General features: G+C 40.3%; 1 protein-coding gene across 2 annotated transcripts in view; it reads left to right on the top strand.

The window, feature by feature from the left end:
* galnt13 (UDP-N-acetyl-alpha-D-galactosamine:polypeptide N-acetylgalactosaminyltransferase 13) overlaps positions 1 to 25,319 on the top strand; it is a 142,473-nt gene that overhangs the window by 1,324 nt on the left and 115,830 nt on the right. For both annotated transcript variants that reach the window (XM_058787984.1, XM_058787983.1), the window contains exon 2: positions 12,345 to 12,588. In XM_058787984.1, coding sequence (XP_058643967.1) covers positions 12,447 to 12,588 — 142 coding nt within the window. In that variant the 5' untranslated portion in view covers positions 12,345 to 12,446. The remainder of the gene's footprint in view (positions 1 to 12,344; positions 12,589 to 25,319) is intronic.

Genomic DNA, 25,319 nt, shown 5'->3' with positions numbered 1-25,319 from the left:
CACTGCACATTTATTCAGTTGCATAGTTAAGGCAACTTGTTCTATGTGAGTTCTGCTTATTTGGCATTTGGCATTGAGACAATGTCTTAAAATTCTGCATAGCTAAAATAGTCACTTTCTTAGCAAGCATGTCAAATAATTATGGCTCCAAATGAACAAGGTCTCATTCACTACAAGACTGTGAATAACAGACTTTGCAAAGGCCCAATGTTAAGTGAAAGCCTCTTAATTAAGACCCAATCAATGCTTTTCTTGGGTTTTGAGTTTCAGGAGACTAATGATAATAGCTTAGAGGTAACTGTATACCCCAGTCTGAAGGGCTGGAGTTTTTAGACTTTACACCAGTCTGATGGCTAACTGAATCTCTAATAAAAGAAATCAAACAGTGCAGGCATTTAAAAGCAAAGGAGCCTGGAATATTTCAGAAAATTAAATTTCACACTCATTCTTTTATTCATTTTTAAACTTCTCAGAGCAAATGTGATTACCTTTACCAAGTCTACATCAGATAAGAGCATCACGTTGCATCAAAAGTAAACTCATCATAATCAATGAAGTTGTCTATACTGTAGTTCCCGAAAGAAAACAGATGCCTGTTCTATTTCTGAAGGACTATATCCTACACTGTTACATCCGACAACAGGACATATAGATTTGAAATGTTTGCACTGATGCATCCATACAGGCTTAAGACATTGCATTGAATTGCTTAAATAGATGCGCCCAGTAGTAACTATGTAGCTGTGAATGTGTTCTGAGTTGATTTTAAGAGGGGTTGATAAGTTGCTAAGGTGTTCTGGTTGGTTTCTAGGGCAATGGTAAGCAGTTGCTTACTGGCCCTAGTAAAAATTTTCTGCTACCAGAATTGTGTACTTTCAGACATTTTACATTTGTTCTATATTTTTAATCAGATAAATGCAGCCTTGTTGAGCATAAGAGACTTCTTTCAAAAACATTCAAGCATCTTACAGAACCTAAACTTTTCAACAGTGTAGGTATGTATAAATAACACCTCCCTGGAAATACTGCATCCACCAAATTAGCATTGTCCTTTGACCCAGATGCTCTTTGGCATTTGATACTTAAAACAGTGAAAATAATTTTCATATTTTTGAATCTGATGAAATTATTAAATCTATAGGATTTTTTTCACCAGGTGAAAACATTTAGTTGTGATTGTTTTCTAACACTATAAGAAAAGTTTGACCCAGATGTACTGTGTTAATTTGATGGAATTTTCTCTATTATTTTTTCACAGGTATTTTACTGTTATTTTTACCACCCCCTCCCTTAACACAAACGGTTCTAGATGAATTATGTGTCAAAATTTGTTTGTTGAGATCTTTAAACCTAGACAAGCATGAGCTATCTGTGTTACGGAAGAAACAGAGGAAGCGTTCAGATCCATCTGCAAAGCTTTATTCAGAAACGTGGTCGTTAAACAGGCAAATTTCTGACAATGGCAAACAGGTATATAGAGGGCAAGGCAAAATGTAAATCTAATATACACAGGCAAGAATCTAAAACACAGGAAAACAGGCAAGACTATGACTTAGACTAGATTAGGAAAACTAAAGACAGGCTCCGTAGAGTAAGTATCACAGTGACAGATGCTAAACAATCCTTGGCGAGCTGGAAGAGGAAGTCTAAGGCTTATAAAGTCTGATGGGATTCAGCTGTGTCTGTGTAATCAGTGCATTCAGGTGTGTGTGCCAATCAGTGTAATGGATGATGGGAAATGTAGTCCAGGGTATAGTGTAACAGTCTGTGTAGTGTGAGAGTTCTTGTGGTGACCGGGTGACCTCTGGTGGTGAGTGAACGGAAGTTCATAGGCCGGATTCGTGACAATCTGTGTGGCTATGCCTTATATGTACTTACTATTATAATAACAATTAATTATGCATAATTACATGCAAGTAACCGTAAACCGAACCCTATCCCATGTAGTTACCTTACATTACTTTCTTAGGTAGTTACACTGTACAATAAAGATGTAAAATGTAAAATAAAGTGCAACCAACCACATACTGTCTTATTTTGCACAACTATGTTTTAGATCCTTTAATCCTACCCCTAAAGACCCTGTAACAACTGCCTTACTAAGCATTAATAAGAAGCCAATCAGGAGTTTATTGAGGGAAAATCGTAGTTAATAGTGGATATGTGTTCCCTATTCTAAAGTGTCACCAGGTTGTCTTGAACGAATCTGTCAAGCATGTCTTTGTTAACAATCCCTATTTAATTAGAATTTAGAGTTACACTTTATTTTGTGTTAACAGTATAATTATACATTTAAGTACTGAGTAATATTAATTAACTATATGTACTGGTTAGGGTTAGGATTAGGATTAGGATTTGGTTTAGGGTAGGTTCAGGGTTAGTATCTAGTTATTACCTAGTTATTGTAATTACCATAATAAGTACATAGTATATACATGAGAAACAGGACTGTAAAATAAAGTGCTACCATGTGGTTTATAAATACCAATAAACAGCCAAAAGGCTAGTAATATGCATGCTAATAAGCAACTAGTTAATAGCAAGAATAGGTCCTTAAAATAAAGTGTTACTGACAATCTTTCATCAATTATTTATAATTTGTACAGATCTTGAACAGTGCTTGAATAGGCCAAGGACAATTGATCATGTAGTCTAGTTGACATTCATCACGATTGGAGCTTTTCAGTGGTTTGTTGAGGTCTGTTAAATCAGGTATTCCTGAAGTAAATTCATTCTGGTGCTACTGCAGCCCTGGACTCCCGAGCAGATAGTCAACAACATTTGTGATAAAATCTGACGGATTACAGTCCGTTTGCTTGTGCTGTGAGATTCTTTTCAGTACTAGTTAGCCATATTTTATTGCCATGTTGATTTTTATATTGTTAGGGAATTTCTTACATAAGTCATGAGAAAGTCTTTATAGTTTTAATTTTTAAATATTAACACTAGTTAAGCACATTAGTTTATGATGACTTTGATACAGTATTTATTAATATTTGTTAATGTTAGTTAATGAAACTTGTTATTTCATGTTAGCTCAGGTCCATTTAATAATAATAACAGACAGATTTTAATAATGGATTACTAAATGTTGAAATTAACATTAACTAAGATTTATAAATGCTTTATAAGTATTGATCATTGTTTGTTATAATGTAGTTATAATATAGTTTATTAATGTTAACAAATCAAACATTATTGTAAAGTGTTACCTTTTAAGATATATTTCCAGTTCAACATTATTTCACAGCTTCTGAGACATGATTTTTATTACCACAGTCAAACTGTAATGGGAACAACGAGACGTGAGGCGTGCGGATCCATCTGCAGGGTTTTATTCAAAGACATGGTAGGGCAAGGATTAATCCAAGAAACACAGGCAGGAATGAGGGAACAGGAAACAAAGCAACACGAAATGACAAAATTAACTAGAACAAGAGACTAGACTCAGTAAAGAAGCTATCACTGATGAATGATAAACGCAGAACAATACTGGTGATTAAACAGAAACACAGAAAGGCACGGTAAGGCAGCTAGCGCTTGAAGAGAGCTATACACAGATCAATACTCGACAGTGTGACTGAGAAAGTCCATGGTTTATGTAGGGTGTGTGATAGTTCTCAGGTGTGAGCGTGTGATTAGTGCAATCAGCTGTGTGTGTCGTCAGTGCAATGGATGATGGGAATAGTAGTCTGGTGAAGTGCAACAGTAATGTAGTGTCTGATGGGATTCAGCTGTGTCTGTGTAATCAGTGCATTCAGGTGTGTGTGCGCGCAACCAGTGTAATGGATGATGGGAAATGTAGTCCAGGGTATAGTGCAACAGTCTGTGTAGTGTGAGAGTCAATGTGGTGAGCGAGTGACCTCTGGTGGTGAGTGAATGAAAGTTCATAGGCCGTATTCATGACACAAACAAACAAAGGTCATGTGTAGAATAATGTTCTTAAATTGGAAGTCTGTGGGGAATGACACAGGACTGATGTAAAAATACACATTTTTTCAAAAGTACAGCCACAGGACTTTTCTAAATAAAAATAAAAAAAAGAATAAAAAATTTATAATAATACTAGTGCTGTCAAAAGATTAATCGCATCCAAAATAAAAGTTGTTGTTTACATAATGTGTTTGTATTGTGTATATATAAATACACACACATACAGTATATATTTGGAAAATATTTATATGTATATATTTATGTTCATATAATTTATATTATATAGAAATATATTTAATATATAAACAACATTGTCACGTTTCAAGGAAGCACGGAGTGAGGAGATGAGGAATTCACAAAACGAGAGTCTTTAATAGCCAACAGGGTAACACAGAGCACAGGCAAGGAAGACATTCAAGAACCGAAAAACACTAACTGAAAGGACTGGGGCTTTTAAAGACAGGATAACGAGGGACGAAAGGAGACACACCTAGAATCAAATAAACAATTAAAGGGAGACAGAAACTGGGTCACATGGAACACATGGGGAGCAAAACACAACACAGACAGGTCCATAACGCTGACATTACGCCCCCTCCAGGAAGGCACGTCCTCGCGCCATAGAATCATCCGAGAGAGGGACAGGTGGGAGCTTGGGAGAAGCTCACAGTGCTTAACTCGGGAACAGGAGCCCTTCCTGGGCTTAACTGGGGATCAGGAGCCCTCTCTCCCTTGCTGTGGCACAGTCCATGCGCCATACTCAGCTCACCTTCAGCCGTGGTGCAGGGGGCGGAGCTCCTCTCCGCTCTCTCACTGTCCACAGTATTCTCCGTCGTGGCAGGCGTCGTTGTCAGCTCACACACCTTGAATGACGTCGTCAGCGGCTCTGGCTCCGCGGCGATCCTCAGCACTGTCGCTTTGTGCGGCGATGGCTCGTCAGTTGCGGCGGGCTCTGGCTCTCCGTCAGCGGTGGGCTCAGGCATGCGCTCCGCACAGCGGGGAGATGGTGGGCTGGGCACTGGGTCGGGAGTGGAACAGAGTCCACTCCACATAGGCGGCAAAATTTGCTCGAGGGCCATCCTCAGATGACAACACTCTGCACGCGATGTTCAAACTGGCGTCGTAGAACGCACAGAGCTCGTCATCCGGGTAGGTGATGAGACTTGCGAGGACCAGAAACAGTCTGGTGTGGCCCTCGAGCGATTTCAGAGCACAGGCAGAGAAGACATTCAAGAACCGACAAACACTAACTGAAAGGACTGGGGCTTTTAAAGACAGGATAACGAGGGACGAAAGGAGACACACCTGGAATCAAATAAACAATCAAAGGGAGACAGAAACTATGGGTCATATGGAACACATGGGGAGCAAAAAACAACACAGACAGGTCCATAACCCTGACAAACATATTTTTCTTAAACATATACATGCATGTGTGTGTATTTATATATGCATAATAAATATACACAGTACACAGACATATTTCTTTTTGTGAACAAAAACGTTTATTTTGGATGTGAATAATCGCGATTAATCTTTAGTTAAGTGGCAGCACTAAATACTACTTCTACTACTACTACTACTACTAATAATAATAACACTAAATAATTTATGTAAGTACTTTAACAAGCCAAACTTTTCTGTTTTAACCATCTGGAATATCTTGTCCAGTAGACTTCAATTTAAGTGTATTACTGCAAACATGGTTGTTGTTTATTTTTAAAAACTGAGGGACAAATCCAAGTAATTTTCTCTGGTAATAGACAGCACATCACAGATACTATCCATACTGTATTTTGAAGATGAACCATTCCTTTAATAATATTCATAAACATGTCTTAGTGCTATGAAGTCTGCTCTCTGTGTTTGTCTGATAGCTTTTACTCTTTCCAGTGTTCATTCTCAGCTTGTCTTTTTGAGTATATAGAATGGATTCTGGAGTTTGTGTTCACTGTGTGCTGTCCAGGCATTCCCTGGAGGAAAAGGACAGACAGTCTGGAGCGAGTGTACTGTTTCCAGACTGCAGGATAGAGCCTAGAGAAGGGGGAGGGAGGAACAGAGAAAACAAGAGAAGCACTTCGTACAGTATAACAGGAGTGATCTTATTGTGTCACATCCCTCGCTTGCAGCAGATACATCAAGTTGTAAAATAACAAACTTATAATAATAACAATAAAAATAATGCACTTCGGGTGTCTCTTTCCAGATCCTGTCCCCCTCTCTCCCACTCGCTTCTTGTCAGATCTTCACTGTCCTATCAAGACAAATGTGGAAACGGCTAAAAAAAAAAGAAAAGAAAAAAAGACAATGTTCAATTTCAACCCAGATTTATTGAAAGCATATGCCTGTTATTGTTATAGTACTACAGATTATAATTATATCTCTCACATTTTGCAATGATTTCAAAGTAAAAAGTCCAGTAAATAGTGCTAAAAGCACATTCTGTTTTATTTGAAACAGATGAATGTGAAATCTGGCAACTTTTTAAACCGTTAGTTGTTGAATGTATCTCAGCAGTTCGGAAATGTCCCATTAGTGGCATTAAAAGGTTTATGCTGTACAAGGTGAGCTACCGAGCAAGTTTACTATGTCAGAAAAGCTGTACATATGGAGCTGGTTATGTGATGCAAATGTAAAAATGTATTCATTTACAAATCATGCGCCATGGTAAAAGTGATAATCTGCTCAAATCTGCACTTGTAATGAGAATTTATGGGAAAAGAAATAAAGCTTTTTATAGTACTAAGGATTATAATTATATCTCTCACATTTCGCAATGATTTCAAAGTAAAAAGTCCAGTAAATGGCGCTAAAAGCACATTCTGTTTTATTTGAAACAGATGAATGTGAAATCTGGCAATTTGTTAAACTATTAGGTGTTGAATGTATCCCAGCAGTTCGGAAATGAAATGTCCCATGAGTGGCATTAAAAGGTTTATGCTGTACCAGGTAAGCTACCGAGCAAGTTTACTATGTCAGAAAAGCTGTACATATGGAGCTGGTTATGTGATGCAAATGTAAAAATTTATTCATTTACAAATCATGCGTTATGGTAAAAGTGATAATCTGCTCAAATCTGCACTTGTAATGAGAATTTATGGGAAAAGGAATAAAGCTTTTTATAGTACTAAGGATTATAATTATATCTCTCACATTTCGCAATGATTTCAAAGTAAAAATCCAGTAAATGGTGCTAAAACATTTACATTTACATTTAGTCATTTTGCAGACACTTTTATTCAAAGCGACTTACAATTGGGGAATACATAAAGCAATTCATCTTGAAGAGGCAATCAGACAGAGGAAGTGCTCGTAACACCAAGTTTCAGGCATTGTTCAATTAAGTACAAGCTAGTAAGGGAAGGAATAAATAAAGAGAAAGATAAAGTTTTTTTTTTTTTTTTTTTTAAGTTTAGGATGAAGTCAAGTAGTGTCAAAAGAGATGAGTTTTCAGATGTTGCTTGATGATTGATAGGGATCCAGCTTTCCGGATAGGGGTGGGAAGATCAATCCACCAGCCAGGAATGGTGAACGAGAATGTTCTGGAGAGTGATTTTGAGCCTCTCTGTGATGATACCACGAGGCGTCGCTCGCTAGCAGATCTCAGACTTCTGGAGGGGATGTAGATTCGTAATAGTGAGTGGAAGTAGGCGGGTGCTGAGCCTGTGGTTGTTCTATATGCAAGCATCAATGACTTGAACTTGATCCAAGCTGCAACCGGCAGCCAGTGCAAGGAGATAAAGAGAGGTGTAACGTGGGCTCTTTTGGGCTCGTTGAAGACCAGTCGTACCGCTGCATTCTGAATCATTTGTAGAGGTTTGATTGTGTTTGATGGAAGTCCAGCTAGAAGAGCATTGCTGTAGTCCAGCCCAGAAATGACAAGGGCTTGGACAAGAAGTTGTGCAGCTCTGTCAGAAAGGGCCTGATCTTTCTGATGTTGAGTAGTGCAAACCTGCAAGATCAAGCAGTCTTTGCAATGTGCTCTTTGAAGGTCAGCTGGTCATCGAAGATTATACCAAGATTTCTGACCGAAGTTGATGGGGTAATTGTAGAAGTACCTAGCTGGATGGTGAAATCATGCTGTAGAGCCTGAGTGGCAGGTAAGACAAGAAGCTCAGTCTTTGCCAGGTTGAGCTGTAGGTGATGTTCTTTCATCCATGCCGAGATGTCCGCCAGGCAGCCTGAGATCCATGCAGCTACCGTTGGATCATCTGGTTGAAAAGAGAGATAGAGCTGTGTGTCATCAGCGTAGCAATGGTAGGAGAAGCCATGTGCCTGTATGATGGGACCCAGTGATGTAATGTATGTGGAGAAGAGGAGGGGTCCAAGAACCGATCCCTGCAGAACCCCAGTGACCAGTTGATGTGCTTTGGATACATCCCCTCCCCAGGCCACCCTGAAAGACCTACCAGTGAGATAGGATTCAAACCAGCGAAGTGGAATCCCAGTGATGCCCAGCGATGAGAGGGTGGACAGGAGGATCCTATAATTGACAGTGTCAAAAGCGGTAGATAGATCCAGCAGAATGAGGACTGATGATTTGGAATCGCCTTTTACAATTCGCAGGGCTTCAGTGACTGAGAGTAGTGCAGTCTCAGTTGAATGGCCACTCCTGAAACCTGACTGTTTAGCGTCCAGTTTGTTGTTCTGTGAAAGAAACAATGATACCTGGTTGAAGACAACTCGTTCAAGTGTTTTCGCTATGAACGGAAGGAGAGAGACAGGTTTGTAGTTTTCTATCAGAGAAGTGTTTAATGTAGGTTTTTTGAGCAGTGGGGTTACCCGAGCCTGCTTGAACGCAGTGGGGAAAATGCCTGTAAGGAGGGATGTGTTGATGATGTGTGTGAGTGCTGGTAAGAGTGTGGGAGAGATTGCTTGGAGAAGGTGTGAGGGGATTGGGTCTAGAGGACATGTTGTAGGACCGCTTGAGAGAAGAGGTTTGGATACTTCTGCCTCAGTGAGGGGACAGAAGGAGAAGATGGGAGTTTTAGCAGTGGATGTGGTTGGTTGGTGTGTGTGGAGGTGAGAACTGACTACTGATTGTTCTAGTTTTGTCTGTGAAAAAAGTGGCAAAGTCATCAGCTATTATAGAAGTGGTGGGAGGAGGTGGAGGGGGACAGAGGAGAGAATTAAATGTTCTGAAGAGATTACGTGTGTCTGGAGCGCTGTTGATCTTGTTGTGGATATGTGAGGATTTGGCAGTGTGGACTTCAGCAGAGAAAGATGAGAGCAAAGACTGATAACTACTCAGGTCTGACGGATTGTTTGATTTGCGTCATTTTCTCAGAAGAACATCGGATAACCAGGGGTTAGAAGGGGTAGCCGGTACTGGCCTGGAGGAGAGAGGACAAATGTCGTCTACACAAGAGTTTAAAATAGAGCATACAGTGTCAGTAGCTGTATTCACATCCAGAGATGAGAAATGGGTAGGTGAGGAAAGAAAGGAGGATACTATAGAGGAAAGATGGTAGGGAGAAAGGGAGCGTAGGTTTCGTCTAAAAGTAAACGGTAAAGGGGTTGGTGGCACATGGGTAGCAAAGTGTAATGTAAATGTAATGAAGAAATGGTCAGAGATATGTAGTGGCTGTACCAAAATGTTATCTGCAGTACAATTGCGTGTGTAAATTAAATCAAGTTGGTTGCCTTATTTGTGCGTGCTAGTAGTGGTAAGGCGTTTGAGATCAAATGATTCTAGGAGTGAATGGAAGTCTGTAGCATAAGGCTTGTCTAGATGAATGTTGAAAAGCGCATTCTGTTTTCTTTGAAACAGATGAATGTGAAATCTGGAAACGTTTTAAACTGTTAGTTGTTGAATGTATCCCAGTAGTTCGGAAATTAAAGGGGTCATAGGATGCGATTTCAAGTTTTCCTTTCTCTTTGGAGTGTTACAAGCTGTTTGTGCATCGATAAGATCCCTAAAGTTGCAAAGACTAAAGTCTCAAAACCAAAGAGATATTCTTTATAAAAGTTAAGACTCAACCACGCCCTCCTAAAATGGCTCATTCAAACACGCCCCCACCTTGTCTACGTCACGGTGTGGGAAGATTTGCATAACACCGCCCAAATGTATATGCAAAGACTGAAGGCGGAACTATTATTCTCGTTGTAGTATTGTTGCTGCCGCCGCCGCCATGTCGTGGAGACGTTGTGTTTCATTGTGAAAGCGAAAGTACTTTGTTTGGGCTTCCAAAAGAGGACACAACTAGAAATCAGTAGTTAAGTTGTATTTACAACACTGTTCCAGAACAGTTCAGCCCAAATATTAGAGTGTGTGCAGCGCATTTTACGGAGGACTATTTCCTGAACCTGGGAGTAGCCTGCCAGCTGTGCTCAAAGGCTGTTTCTATAAAGTGGGGCAATTCCAACTTTGCAAGGACAGTCTGGTGCTTCTGACTCACAGCCTGTAAGTACGTTTTCTTATTTAAAGAATTTTCCACTGACGATTCATACGCAAGTTTTGAGCAGTGTAGAGTAGTGCTTGTTGTTTGTCATTTCTCCGATCACAAATGCAGACATGGTAATGTTTACGTGGTGCGATCCAACGCGACACGTAAAAAGATAGCGTAAGTCATTATAATCAGTAATTATGTCCCCACTGGATGCAACAAATACCTCGTTTATAATGGGTTTTATTGTTTTTGTGTCGTCGCGTTGGGACACGACATCACAATACGGTAAGAGGCGTAACATTTCCGTTACACGCTTCAGTTATTCGGCCAATCACAACGCACTGGATAGCTGGCCAATCAGAGCACGCCTCGCTTCTCAGAACGATGAGCTTTGTAAAAATCGACACGTTTCAGAAAGGCGTAGCATAGAGGAGCAACAATAATGTACAGTATGTGGAAAATAATATGTTTTTTTAACCTTAAACCGCATAAACACATTGCATTACACCAAATACACAAAATAATGTTCTTTTTAGCAACGTCATATGACCCCTTTAAATGTCCCATGAGTGGCGCTAAAAGGTTTATTCGTACCAGGTGAGCAACCGAACAAGTTTACTACGTCAGCTGTACAAAAAGCTGTACATAAGGAGCTGGTTATGTGATGCAAATGTAAAAATGTATTCAGTTACAAATCATGCGCTATATGGTAAAAGTGTAAATCTGCTCAAATCTGCGCTTTTAATTAGAATTTATGGGAAAATAATTAAATCTTGTTAGTGTTTTACTGCCTCTAGTGGTCATTTCAGCTGGAAACTGTAATGAATTGTATGCATAGGTACGTTTTTGGAGTTTTGCTAAAATGGGCACATATTTCCAGTTACCCTAGGTTGTTTGTTTTTGTCTTACTGTGGTGGTAACTAACAAGGGGTGATATAATTACTTTGAAATCCTTTTGCAATATTACTTAGGTAGAGAGATGTAATATTATTATAATGGCCCTCAAAAAAAGAAAAAAAAGGACATTGAAGGAGAAGAAAGGCTATAGTAGTTATAGCATCTTTCAGCAGGTTAACCAGCCAACCACCCCTTTAATAGTTAACCAGAGAGAAATGAGAATTCATATTGCAAAACATGAAGTGCATTTTGAATGTTGGACACAACAATGTGTATAATCGAATGCAAGTATTGCATTTATATACTTGCATACTCTTACCTGTAATCTCTTAAATTACCTGTTTGAGAGTGGTTTTTGATCCGACTTTTACAATGAGTAGATAAATGACACTGAACCGAGAATCAGGTTTTTTTTTCAGACTTACATTTACATTTAGTTATTTAGCAGATGCTTTTATCCAAAGTGACTTACAAATGAGGACAACAGAAGCAATCAAAACCAACAAAAGTGCAACAATATGTAAGCGCTATGACAAGTCTCGGTTAACCTAAAGCAGTACATGTAGCAAGTGTTTTTTTGTTAGTTTTTTTATAAAGAAAACAAGTAGATACAATAAAAAAAGAAAGCCAGCGTTAGAGGGTCAGATAGATACAAAGAAGACTAATACATATAAAGAAGACAGATAGATAAAACATAATTAGAATAGAGAGTGTAAGAGTTAGAGGGTAAAGATGGAAGAGATGTGTTTTTAATGTGTTTCTTGAAGATGGCTAAGGACTCAGCTGCACAGATTGAATTGGGCAGGTCATTCCACCAGGAGGGAACAATTAATGAAAAAGTCTGTGAAAGTGATTTTGTGCCTCTTTGGGATGGTACAATAATGCGTCATTCACTTGCAGAATGCAAGCTTCTAGAGGGCACATAGGTCTGAAGTAGTGAGTAGTAGGTAAAGGGGTGCAGAGCCAGTGTATAATAAGACTTGCTTATTATACTGATCTGACTTGGTCTTTAACTCAGTTTGATGTTTTGGTATGAATCTTTTCTAAAGGCTAAACATATAAAAATATAAGAGTTTTGAAAAAAAGGTTCCAACTAATATTTATGCTTTTCTTGTCATCTTTCAGTGGGATGACGTCTCAGAGTGTTTCCTGTCACATCGCCCCCTGCCCCATCTCCTGTGTCCCTCTCATCTGTCCATCTGTGGGGTCCTGACGCCACAGGGGCTCATGAGACGCTTTGTGTACTGTAAGGTGGTGCTGACCACCTCTTTGGTCTGGGTGCTAGTGGACGTCTTCCTGCTGCTGTACTTCAGTGAGTGCAACAAATGCGACAACAAGAAGGACCACTCACTCCTGCCTGCGCTCAGAGGTGAGTCTGACTGTTTAACAGATAACAGAGTTTTATTATCTACCTGCCTGGGGTGCAGGTGTCCACTCTTCATACTTTCTACCTACTGTGCACCTGCGATGGCCTTGTGGGCAGCGTGCTGACAAATACTGCCGGTGTGCTTTGGACGTTTGAGATGTCATGTCTTGCAATGTATTCCAATTGCTCTATTTTTTTTTAATGTCTGTGAGGGCAAATGCCAACCTTGCAATACATCGCCAAGTTTGAATGTGCTAAACAAACAACATTTGAGAGCTATGACAACATTTTCAGTAAATAATGATTTAACTACTGGTTAACAGTAAAATGTTTAATCTAATAGATAGCACCATACTTCCCCAGTTTATCATAGTATATTAAGACAATAGTTTAGTATTACAAGTTTTCTGAAATGTAATGTTTAAATATGCATTATCTAAATTTCACTTTAATTTCTAGAACAAAAAATATCAACATTGTGTAAATCCAAGACCAACACATCATAATATTGCAGTTAAAGGTTTTTACATTAAAAGTATATTGCTTTAAAGGGATACTACAGTAACAGAGCCCCTAAAAGGACATGGGAATGGAAAAAATTCAGGGTAGGAGGAGAAAATATTTTTAAAATGTTTTGCGTTCTCTCGCAAAACTTTTGCGTTCCCTCGAGAAACTTTGTGTTCCCTCACAAAACTTTTGCGTTCTCTTGCAAAGATATTTGAATTACCTCGCAAAACTTTTGTGTTCTCTCACAATACTTGTTGAGTTCAGACAAACTCTTCTTGTTTACTTTACAGCTTGCAGTGGTTCATACCGGTTCATAAAGTTTTATTTTGAACTTGGACTCAAGTATGAAGAAATACAGTCAGTGCTTAGTTCAAGGCACGGTTTTGGGACATTCTAAAACACTTAATGTGGCTTAATGTTTTAAAACAGTGACACTGGAGGACCAAATTCGATAATAATTAATACTTATAAAATTATTAGGCTAATATTAATAACCTTATTAATAATATTACTATTAATAAAGCAGAATAGCCCAGAATATGAAAGCAATGCCCTGCACGTTAAGCTTTTTCTCCCACCAAGAAAACGCTTAAGGTAGGCTAGTGAACGAAGACGGTGATTTAAAAATACCAAATCTGTTTACAGCAGGGGTGACCACACTTTTTTGTGTGGGGATCTCCTTTTCAAATGAGAAACTCACCGAGGTCTACCAAGTGAAAAATAAATAAATAATAAAATACATATAAAATAAATAAATAATAAAGCTTGTTGGGATGTATCTTTATATTGTATTAATTTAATTATTATTATTTTTAAAATAATACCCCCGTAAAACTGGGTCTGCATTTAGCTAAAGCAGTGGTTCTCAAACTTTTTTACTCCAAGACCCCCTCCTCTCCAAATCAATACTGCAAGCCAAACCTTTTCTAATCACTAAAACCTTTGTATTCTAGTGTTATTACTTTTCAATTACATGTAATTATGTTTAAACAACAACAACAACAAAAACTCAAGATAGATTTAAACATTCCGTGTTTTTTTTTTTTGCAAACATACTTTGCAAAAATGTCACTGCAGATATTCTATACAACTTAAAAGTACGTAAAGCTCAATTATACAATAAAAAATAAGCACAAGTCAACCTGTATTACCAAACAAAACCACAGGGAGATGCCAAAGGACTGCATATAAACTACTACGGATCCATTCAGAACCATTAAACACCAAAATACAAATGAAAAATGAAACCATTCTGAATGTGCACAAACTCAGCAATCTGAAGGCGGTTCGACATCATCAGTGAATAGTTCCTCTGTCAGAACAAGCAATAGTGTCTGTGTTTGGAGCACCTGATGTCCAAATGTACATAACCACCTGATCCTCACAAACTTCTCCAAAACGCACGAGCATCTGTTATAAAACATTCACTGTATACAGCTATGTCTACGTGAATATACTGAGCTGTGTTCAAGCAGAAATATGATGTTTTAGTGAACAGTGCGCCGAGAGCGCACATATAGGCTTTGTTAAGGTTCGTTTGCGCATCAATAATAATGGACACACGCGCGCCTAATGCACGACTCCTGTATGTCACTGAGAGTTTTTTTGTAATGTTTTGTCTACGAGGGAGGAAACGTGAAATTGCGCGTTCCGTTCTGGGCTCACCTGCTTTTCTCTGCATAATAGCCTAGAAACTGTAAACAGATTTGGTATTTTTAAATCACCGTCTTCATTCATTAGCCTACCTTAAGAGTTTTCCATGGGGGAGAAGAACCTTAATGTGCAGGGCGTTTCATTCATATTCTGCGCTATTCTTGTTTATTAATAGTAATATTTTTAATAAGGTTATTAATATTAGCCTAATAATTTTATCAGTATTAATTATTATCGAATTTGGTCCTCCAGTGTCACTGTTTTAAAACATTAAGCCACATTAAGCGTTTTAGAATGTCCCAAAACCGTGCCTTGAATATGCACTGACAGTATTACTTTATACTTGAGTCCAAGTTCAAAATAAAACTCTATGAACCGCTCCATTGTGAACATGGAGCTGTATGAACCACTGCTGTAAAGTAAACAGGAAGAGTTTGTCCGAACTCAACTGGTTTTGTGAGAGAACGCAAATATCTTTTAAACGCAAATATCTTTTAAACACAAATATCTTTGCGAGAGAACGCAAAAAGTTTTGCGAGAGAATGCAAAACATTTGAAAAATACCCCGAATTTTTTTCCACCACAATGGATACTTTACCCCCAATTATTTGCTAAGCGTCATGTCAATCTAAACCTGTAATCATTTTGAAGAATGTTTGGAACCAAACAACAATGGTTCACAACACTTTCGTTGACTGTATATTATAATAAAAAAATTTTTAAAAAAAGTTTGCAAGTTTTACACAACATAAGAATAATCATTCCTTTAATAGGTGAAAATATGGGTATATTTGTTCCTTTTCTTTTCAGAATGTAATGACTTATCATTGTCAATCTCCGGAAGTGTGCTCACCAGCTGCTCATTTCTTACTGTTTAATCCCAGCACTATCAGATCCTTGTCCTTGCTTCAACGCTTTGCCTGGTAAACAGGTTTAACCCGTACCGTAAGCTGCTTTCGGGTTTAGATGTGGTCCACCAACAACCATAATCACAGTCTTTCTCTAAACATTTAGAGCACAAGTACATCAAATACCTTATGAATTTAGATTCTGTGGTCTGCTTGTTGCTTCTAATAAAGTGGACAAACAGGAAGCCTGTGTCTGTTTGAAATACAATCTGTATCCATGCATTCAGGATTTAATAATGGCAGGAAGGCTATTAGGGTATTAAACAGTCAGATGAGGTCTAAGCAGCCACAGTGCTGAAAGAGCAGGGCTTAGAAGCACTGCAGTCTGTCGGCTATTTATGCTAGATTGTTTTTTATGAGGTCGAGCCAGTTTGAAGATCTTCTCTTATTGAGGTTATCAGCAGTGATTAGCTCAGTCCTGATGGCGAAGGGTGGTTATCTAAAGCTTTAGGACCTAACAGAACTTGGAAGTTCAGTTTCAAGCAGGGAATTTTATATACATTGCATGTATCAACGTGCACTATAATGATTTTGGATCCATAATTGCTTGATAATTATGATCTTTATCTCTTTGCCTGATTTCTTATTACATATTAATTCTAATTAGTTAGATAATTACAAAGTTTAACTTTATTGGCTAGCAAATATCTTAGATATAAAATGTAATTGGCACAATATATCACTGATCTTCTGATATGAATCTTTCCCTATTTTGCCTAATAAAGTAAATGTGAAGAAGAATTCCACTTCCTCTGGCATATCAATAGTTTATACTACTTCATAATGCAGAACATTGTGTAAACAAACAAACAAACAAACAAACACACAGAAATAAATAAGTCACAATCAGTGTTGTTAGCAAGGGCATAGGTTTTATTCTGACATTAGTGGGGACAGCAGCCTCATTTTTGCAATTATGATTGACATTTGACAGCAATTTCATGTCTTCTAAAGTAGAATTTAGCTTTCTGTACCTCAAGATATAATATCTAAACAAGCATGCTGTCACGATTCGCTGGGAGGAACGAGAGTGACGTGGAGAAACGTTGAACAGTTTTTAATATACGACTCACAGGGGGAAATCCAAAACAGGAACACGGGAAACACACGACATCCAACAAGACGACCCAACAAACACTAACTGAACGGACTGGGGCTTATAAAGATAGGGAAATCAGGGGAAAACAAGACACACCTGGAGCAAATTAACAATCAGACTGGGAGACAGAAACTGGGTCACATGGGAACACATGGGGAGCAAAACACACACAAGACGGTCCGCAATCCTGACACATACATTCTTTAAAAAAATAATAATAATAAAATGAAAAAACAAACAAACAAAAAAAAACACCTTATTCAGGAATTGACATTAAGGTTAACATTAAGTCACTAAGGTGACTAATGATGACTAGAACCAGGCAGTTTAAAATAGACTTAATTTGAATTTTATTTTGTCTAAAGTGCAATTATCAACATCTCTCATATATCAGCATCAAAGTACATGTATATAATATATGGAGAGCACTTACAAATGACAGTTACAAAATTACAACCACAGTGGTTACATATACCTTAAATTTTGGTAAAACTTTAGTTTAGCCACCAATTCTCACTATTGTTCTGATTCTATTGATTCTGGTCTATGCATCCCTGTTTCTGCTGAATTATTTTTATCCCCGGTGGGGATAAAAACATCCCGCGAACCCACTCCGAGGTCCCGATCTAAATCAAATGATTTGCGATACATGCTTTGAAGTACCGATCTGAATCAAATGATTCGCGATACATGCTTTGAAGTCCCGATCTGAATCAAATGATTCGTGATACGCGATCCGATTGGAGCGCTTTGAAACAGTGAATCATTTTGCGACGCAATGGTACTGATTCGGAGTTTCAAAAAGCTCCGTTGTGTTCTTTGATCGCTTTCTCTATACAATTTATTCATTGTTTGAATAACCGTGGAAATGAAATCATTACAATTAATAGGCCTAACGTACAATGTTTTTTATTAAACTATGATCACGTTAAATACAGTTTCCGTCGTATTAAAAACATTTCATAAAAAGTTTTCAAAAGCATCCCCCCCTCTGGTTTTTTCACAAATCATAACCTGAATACAAGGTTGCTATATAGCTATCTTGAGTGTTTTTTGATGGTTTGGATGTTCTAGGTAGTTGTTTACTTACTGGCCTAAGACAAAACAGCAACCCAAGCTAACTGGGACAGTGTGCCTGTGGCATCATTTCGCAAAATTATATCACGTTGCTTCTTGCACATTGTGCGCACTTTCAAAGTATAACATCCTGTGAGCGGAGATAAAAGTGTGTTTACTTTTATAAAAAAAATAGATGAACGTGAATCTGGCAACGTTTTGCTTTGCGTTGCAAAAATAGATTCAGTCTACTTAAGTCTACATTTCTGCTGTGCAGCACCACACTTCTTACATGTGCAGAATTAATTCTACTGGAGACAGATCTTCAAATATCCTATCCAGGGAAGATCATTTTACTTTTAGTCTGTTCATAACCTTTGGTTTATTTTTATCTTTACTATGCAGCCAATTGTTCTGTTGTTCTCTCTTTGAATGGCTGTAGTAGATGTATCACTTAAACAGCCACCTTAAAGAGAGCACAGAGGCTGCTTCAAATATGATATTATTGCTAAATAAATACCGTACAGGGATCAATGCAGAAATGCAGTGGGGAATTGTTGCTACTCCGTCACATCATTAAGTATACATCACCCTCTTCCCAGACTGCATTTTAAACTGATGATGCAACAGCTTTACATTCTAATAAAACCAAAGAAATGCTGCTTAATGGACATCAATTATTTAATGTTCTTTTATACATCTTTATGAATAACTGCAGGGCATCTCTTTAAAAAGGTCAGATAGACTCCGTTCCAAAACATAATGAGCTGCCTACATCTGCATTTCCTTTCCAAGGCAGCATCTTAAAGGCTGGAATACATTACATGATTTTTGCCAAGACTTTTTCTCAGAGTTTTTTCATCCATAACGATCAACTCAATATATCAAGAGCATCACAAATTAGTGCTGGGTCAATGCATAGTGTTTTAAAATCAGTTTTTCTGCTATTTTTTTTAATAGTCGTATAGTGTATTCCAGCCTTAACTTAATCTTAACCTTAATACCTTATTGACTTGAAACTAACTTTGTTCAACTATGTCTGATATCTTGGATTACTTATAGTATTTTTTTTTAAACTCAATGTGGTACATTCGAGCACAGTACATTGTCTTCTCCACAAAGGCTACAAACATTGCTGCCTTGAAATTTGTCCAAAATGTGGTGGCTTTTGCATTGAAATTGTGACTATGATGCCTTAAAATACTGCTTATGGAGGCAGCTCAGTAGGTTTTGGAACAGAACGGTAGTGTCCATAATGGGACAATGCTTCCAGATTTATTTCAATGACATGATATTATGGGCTGTCCTTGTGCCCAAATGGATGCTATTTTTGGATTAAGCAGCTAAGTAAGACAGCAGTGTATGAGGGTATATCAAATCCCCGGTGTTCTGCTTTGAAATACTGTGAAGGTTGAAGAGGGACGTTAAGAAGCAGTGCTGCAGAGTTTCATTATTGCCATTATTGTCAGAGACCTGATGAGTTGCTCTTCATCATACTGCAGTCACAGCACTCCCGATTATATTGGTGTGTTTTGCTGCACACTCTTCATGTGCAGTTCTCTGTCAGTATGCATAAAGCAGGGTGATTTTGCCTAAACTTGTTCTTGCATACCTCCAGGTTCACCCTGACCTCTTACCTGAGAAACCCATCAAATCAGACAAGCCATTAATGTGGCCTGTGATTGGCTGTGAGAGGTTTGAATTGAACCCTCTTAACCCGGTCAGCTGCAGATGGATCTATGGCTCTGGGAGAGCTGAGAATATTGGCTTATAGAAGGAGACGGTGATAAATATAGGCGATAGAGAGCAGCCTCTAATAATATTATAGAATATAAATCACTTAGAATGCATCCTAGTATTGTGGCGGTTAGTTTTGCAAGGGAAAAATCATGAGTTTTTATCAGTTGATGGTTTATTTGATGAATTTGTTCTTGTGTTTAGTTTTATAAAGGTTATTTCCTAGTAATAAGATGCAGAGTGGTCTGTAGAAGGTTGATAGTCCTTGAGATGATTTACAAATTTTCTAGTCCTTGCAGACATGTGCTACTTTAGAGTTTTAAAAGAGCATTTAAATGAGCATTACCGAAGGACAAACATGGCCTTAACCCTATAAAGCCTACTGTATTATATTTAAAAAATTAAATGATCAAAAAAATAAAGAATAAAAAAAGTTATAAACACGATTAAAACCTTGCTGAAAAATCTGTTGTGCATAATCTACATGCCTTCTGTTGACTTGCCTGATTGATAGTTAACAAGTACAAGGCCTTTTAATATAATTCTAAAAAACATTCAGGTTGTGATACATGTGTCTTTTTGCTGTTAAATGTTTGCTGAATTTTATAAAGAAACATAGAATTTTATAAAACATAAGATTAACTTAAATATTGTTACTAATATAGTAATAATATAAAGTTGAAAATGTACTGGACAGAAGCAACTTAGGTTAACTACACAACAAAACTTTGAGCTTTGATCATAAAACTAAGCATTTAAATATTATCTTGCTAATGTTCACATGCATTTTGATATAATGTTATGAAAAAATGTGATTGATTTACTTTAGTAGCCATCAGAATTTCATCTTACATTTTGGCCATATAAATATCATCAGTATCTGCATCATATTTCATATTTTTTGCTCACTTTGTGCCTCTGAATAAAATTGAGGTGTTTTTGTTTCCTATATCATACTATATGAGCCACAAAAACCTGATGTATCAACTTATGATACAACAAAAACACATAGAGTATGCTTTTTAATAGATTTTTAGATTTTTTATTACATATATACAGCTTGTCATAAGTCCGGGTCCTGCGGTTCTCCCTCTCACCTCCCATCCTCCCGGACTCAATTCTCCAGATTCCATTCACCTGTCATTCATTATTACACCCTCAGCCAGTGCCGATCCTAGACTTCTGGGGGCCCTACACAAAGCTGTTGGGGTTGGGGGTTGGGATGAAAGAATGGATTGAACGCATTTTTCCATGTTTCACTCCGTCTCGAATCGTGCTCGCAGAATGCGCTCGAGAAACAGTATCCCTTCCGCGGCTCGGTATATGCTTTCAACTGTTGTTTTTTTTTTTCGTGTGTGTGTCTCAAGCCTTGGTCAAAAGACTGTACGACATTCACATTACATGATTTGACTGATTTTTACGTAGAGAGCGTGACAGCGCACTGCATTAAACGAAATGATCATTCATGTTTTCATAACCGCTGGCCATATTAAAAAACGAAACTAAAATTAAAACTGGTGTTTCGGGGGCCCTACGCAGCTGCGTATAGGAAGGATCGGCTCTGCCCTCAGCTGTTCCCCATTGTCACAGACTACATGTTCTCCTCTCACTCACCATTCTGCCCGGCTGTTTCCTCATTTACCTGATTTCCTTTCCCCCCATTTAAGCTCCCTGTGTTTGCTGTCCGGGAGTTGGTACGTCTCACAATAGTTCCCTGATGTCTGCCTGGAACCCTGTCCTGCCTGCTCCCTGGATTTTCCCTGTGTATGTTATTAAGATTTTGGTTTTGCCCTTCGGGGTGGTTTGATTTGTGTTTATCTTCTGTTATTATAAGGATAAAACCCATCTTTTGCATTTGAGTCTTCACCTCCCATTCATACCGTGACAGAATGTACCAGCCCAAGAGAATGACTGTGTCATTGCCAACAGAACGGCCGCCCATTGGGCATCTACGCGGAGGGCCTTTACGATGCAGTCCAAGGGCTAGGGCTCACGGAGGCCAGTCTTAACTATCACTACTTGGCCAGCTTGGATAAGCCTGTTAACTGGGATGGGCTGGGCGATCTGAGAATGTGGTAATTCTGGGACTTAGTGGACCACGTGATCGCCCATAAGGAACTGGAGTTCGAAATGGAGGTGTTGGCCTGTCTTTCTCCCAGGCCGGCGGTCCCAGAGGATCCAAGGATCTGGTCAGCCGCGCCCAGAACCTCACGCTCATTCCCGGGGTATCCCTGGTTGAGGCGCAGCGTGGAGGACCCTCCGCTGACATCGGTGTGAAGGGCAGCACCTGTTCACAATCCTCCCGAGGCAGCGGTGCCCGCTCAGGATCCCCCTAAAGTGGCGATGATTGCTCACGATTCTTCTAAGGTGGCGGTGCCCGCTCATGATTCTCCCGAGCTGGCGGTGCCCACTAAAGATTCTCCCGAGGCAGTGGTGCCTGCTCAGGATGCTACCGAGGTGGCAGCGCCCGCTCACGATCCTCCTGAGATGGGGTTACCCTTCTCAGCCCCTCTCACTAGGGAGGCCATCTGTCCTGTCTCGGCCAAGATGGCCGGCAATACATTTCTACCCCCGACCCCCTGTGGTCTGTCCGGCCCGCACCACCCTGGCTGTCCGCCAGGGGTCACTATTGGTGGGAGCCCCCCTGGTGTAACCCTCCTGTCCCTCCTTGGTCATCTGCCAGTGTCCCTGAGCCTCCAGATCCTCCCTGGCTTAACCCACTCTTTCCGCCCTGTCCTGTCTGCCTGGCTCTGACTCGTCCCCAGGTCCCCCTCTAGCACACGGACCTGGTCTCCCATCCCTCCCCCTACTCCGCCCCCACTCTGCCATCCCCCTGGTCGGGCGCTTGGGAACGTCTGGAAGCCTTTCCTTAGAGGGGGGGTCCTGTCATGAGTCCGGGTCCTGCGGTTCTCCCTCTCAACACAAGAGGTCGCCATCTCACATCCTCCTGGACTCAATTCTCCAGATTCCATTCACCTGTCATTCATTATTACACCCTCAGCTGTTCCCCATTGTCACAGCCTACGTGTTCTCCTCTCACTCACCATTCTGCCCGGCTGTTTCCTCATTTACCTGATTGCCCTTTCCCCCCATTTAAGCTCCCTGTGTTTGCTGTCCGGGGTTGGTACGTCTCACAATATTTCCCTGATGTCTGCCTGGAACCCTGTCCTGCCTGCTCCCTGGATTTTCAAGTCAAGTCAAGTCAAGTTGAGCTTTATTGTCATTCCGCTACATGCGGGGGCATACAGTGGAACGAAATGTCGTGCCTCACAGGAACACGGTGCTACATAAATACAGGCATACAACAATGGAGTAAAACAATATAAACCTATACACAACTATCCTACTGATAGATTTTGACTATAAATATACTATATATAAAAAGTACCTATACAAACTAAAAAATACAAACTATACGAATGCTTCAGATAAATACTGTACATGTGCAAGGAGAAACATTGAGTTCAAGCAGCTGGCTGGGGAACAGTGCTGGAGGATTTGTAGTGCATGAGCATGTAAACATACATATATTACTGAGTTCTTTTGTGGGATTTGTGTACACACAGCAGTGTGTGTGAAAAGTGACTAGTGCGCATAGAGGAGGAGGTGTGCTACTACAGGTGGTTTGTACAGGCCCACTCACCTGTGTGTAGCACACTTGAATTGCACGTTACATGTTACAGGAGGTAGGGGGTTTGTATGGGGGTTCAGAGAGGGGCGGGGTGATTTGAGTTCAGGGCTCTCACAGCCTGGGGGAAAAAGCTGTTGAGCAGTCTGGCAGAGCGGGCTCTGATGCTCCGGTACCGTCTTCCTGATGGTAGGAGCTGGAAGAGACTGTGGGAGGGATGTGTTGAGTCCTTCACGATGCTATTGGCTTTGCTGGAGCATCGTGTGAGGAAAATGTCCAGGATGGAGGGGAGAGGAGCACCGATGATCCTTGCAGCTGTGTTCACTGTCCGCTGGAGGGTCTTGCGGTCTGCTGCAGTACAGTTCCCGTACCAGACAGTGATGCAGCTGGTCAGCACACTCTCAATGGTGCCCCTGTAGAAAGTGGTGAGGATGGGTGGAGGGAGACTTGCTCTTTTCAGCCGGCGGAGGAAGTGTAGGCGCTGTTGTGCCTTCTTGGAGAGTGACATGGTGTTGGTGGACCAGGTGAGATCCTCTGTGATGTGCACCCCCAGGAATTTAGTGCTGCTGACTTTCTCCACAGTCGAGCTGTCAGTGGGGGGTGATCAACGGAGTTTCTCCTGAAGTCCATCACAACCTCCTTTGTCTTACTCACATTGAGGGACAGGTTGTTAGTGCCACACCATTCAGCCAGCTGTGCCACTTCCTCTCTGTAGTGCGTTTCATCGTTGTTGCTGATGAGACCTACCACTGTTGTGTCATCAGCGAACTTGATGATGTTGTTGGAGCTGGACTTGGCAGTGCAGTCGTGGGTCAGCAGCGTGAAGAGCAGCGGGCTGAGCACACAGCCTTGTGGGGCACCTGTGTTCAGTGTGGTAGTGCTCGAGGTGTTGTGGCCGACACGGACTGACTGAGGTCTTCCGGTTAGAAAGTCCAGGATCCAATTGCAGAGGGAATTGTTAAGGCCCAGCAGGTTGAGTTTATTTATGAGCTGTTGTGGGATTATTGTGTTGAATGCTGAGCTGAAGTCAATGAACAGCATTCTAACATAAGTCTTTATTTTCTAGGTGGGTAAGAGCCAGGTGGAGGGTGGAGGAAATTGCATCGTCCGTGGAGCAGTTTGGACGGTATGCAAACTGGAGCGGGTCAAGTGTGTTGGGGAGGCTGGTTTTGATGTTGTGCATGACTAACCTCTCAAAGCACTTCATTATGATTGAGTCAGTGCTATGGGACGGTAGTCATTTAGACAGGACACAGGTGATTTCTTTGGTACCGGTATGATTGTTGTGGATTTGAGACATGTGGGGATGACTGCCTGGCTCAGCGAGGTGTTGAAGATATCTGTTAGGACATCTGTCAGCTGTGCAGCACAGTCTTTCAGTACACGGCCAGGTATGTTGTCGGGACCCGCAGCCTTGCGTGGGTTGATCCTAGATAGGGACTTCCTTACGTCGGCTGGAGACAGACAGAGCGCCTGGTCGTTGGGAGGTGTGGGCAGTTTTTGTGCAGGTGTGTCATTCTACATTTCAAACCGTGAGTAAAAGTGGTTGAGTGTATCTGGGAGGGATGTGTCATCATCACAGGCCTGTGGCGGGGGCTTGTAGTCTGTGATGGTCTGAATAGCTTGCCACAGGCTCCGTGTGTCACTGCTGTCTGTGAAGTGATTGTTGATTTTTTGAGCATATGACCGTTTTGCATTTTTGATGCTGCGGGACAGATTGGCTCTTGCTGTTTTGAGGGCTGCTTTATCTCCTGATCTGAATGCTTCATCTCTGGACTTTAGCAGCCCACAAACCTCTGCTGTCATCCATGGCTTCTGGTTGGCACGTGTGGTGATGGTCTTGGTGACTGTCACATCATCAGTGCACTTTTGGATGTAAGCAGTCACTGTTTCAGTGTACTCCTGCAGGTCTGTGTGGTTGTTGTAGGTGGCCGCCTCTTTAAACATGTTCCAGTCTGTGTCCTGGAAGCAGTCCTGCAGTGCTGAGGTGGCATTGTCTGGCCATACCTTGATCTGTTTGTGAACTGGTTTGGCCAGTTTCAGAAGTGGTCTTCAGAAGTGGTCTGTGGCGGGGTTCGGCTTTGTATGCGTTCTTTTCTGTTGTGTAAACAAAGTCCAGTGTGTTATTTCCCCTTGTTGCAAAGTT

The sequence above is a fragment of the Onychostoma macrolepis genome, chromosome 09 (genome assembly GCF_012432095.1).
Source record: "Onychostoma macrolepis isolate SWU-2019 chromosome 09, ASM1243209v1, whole genome shotgun sequence".
NCBI lineage: Eukaryota > Metazoa > Chordata > Actinopteri > Cypriniformes > Cyprinidae > Onychostoma > Onychostoma macrolepis.
Note: the sequence above shows the minus strand (reverse complement) of the source record. Positions and strands in the feature narration are given on the sequence as shown.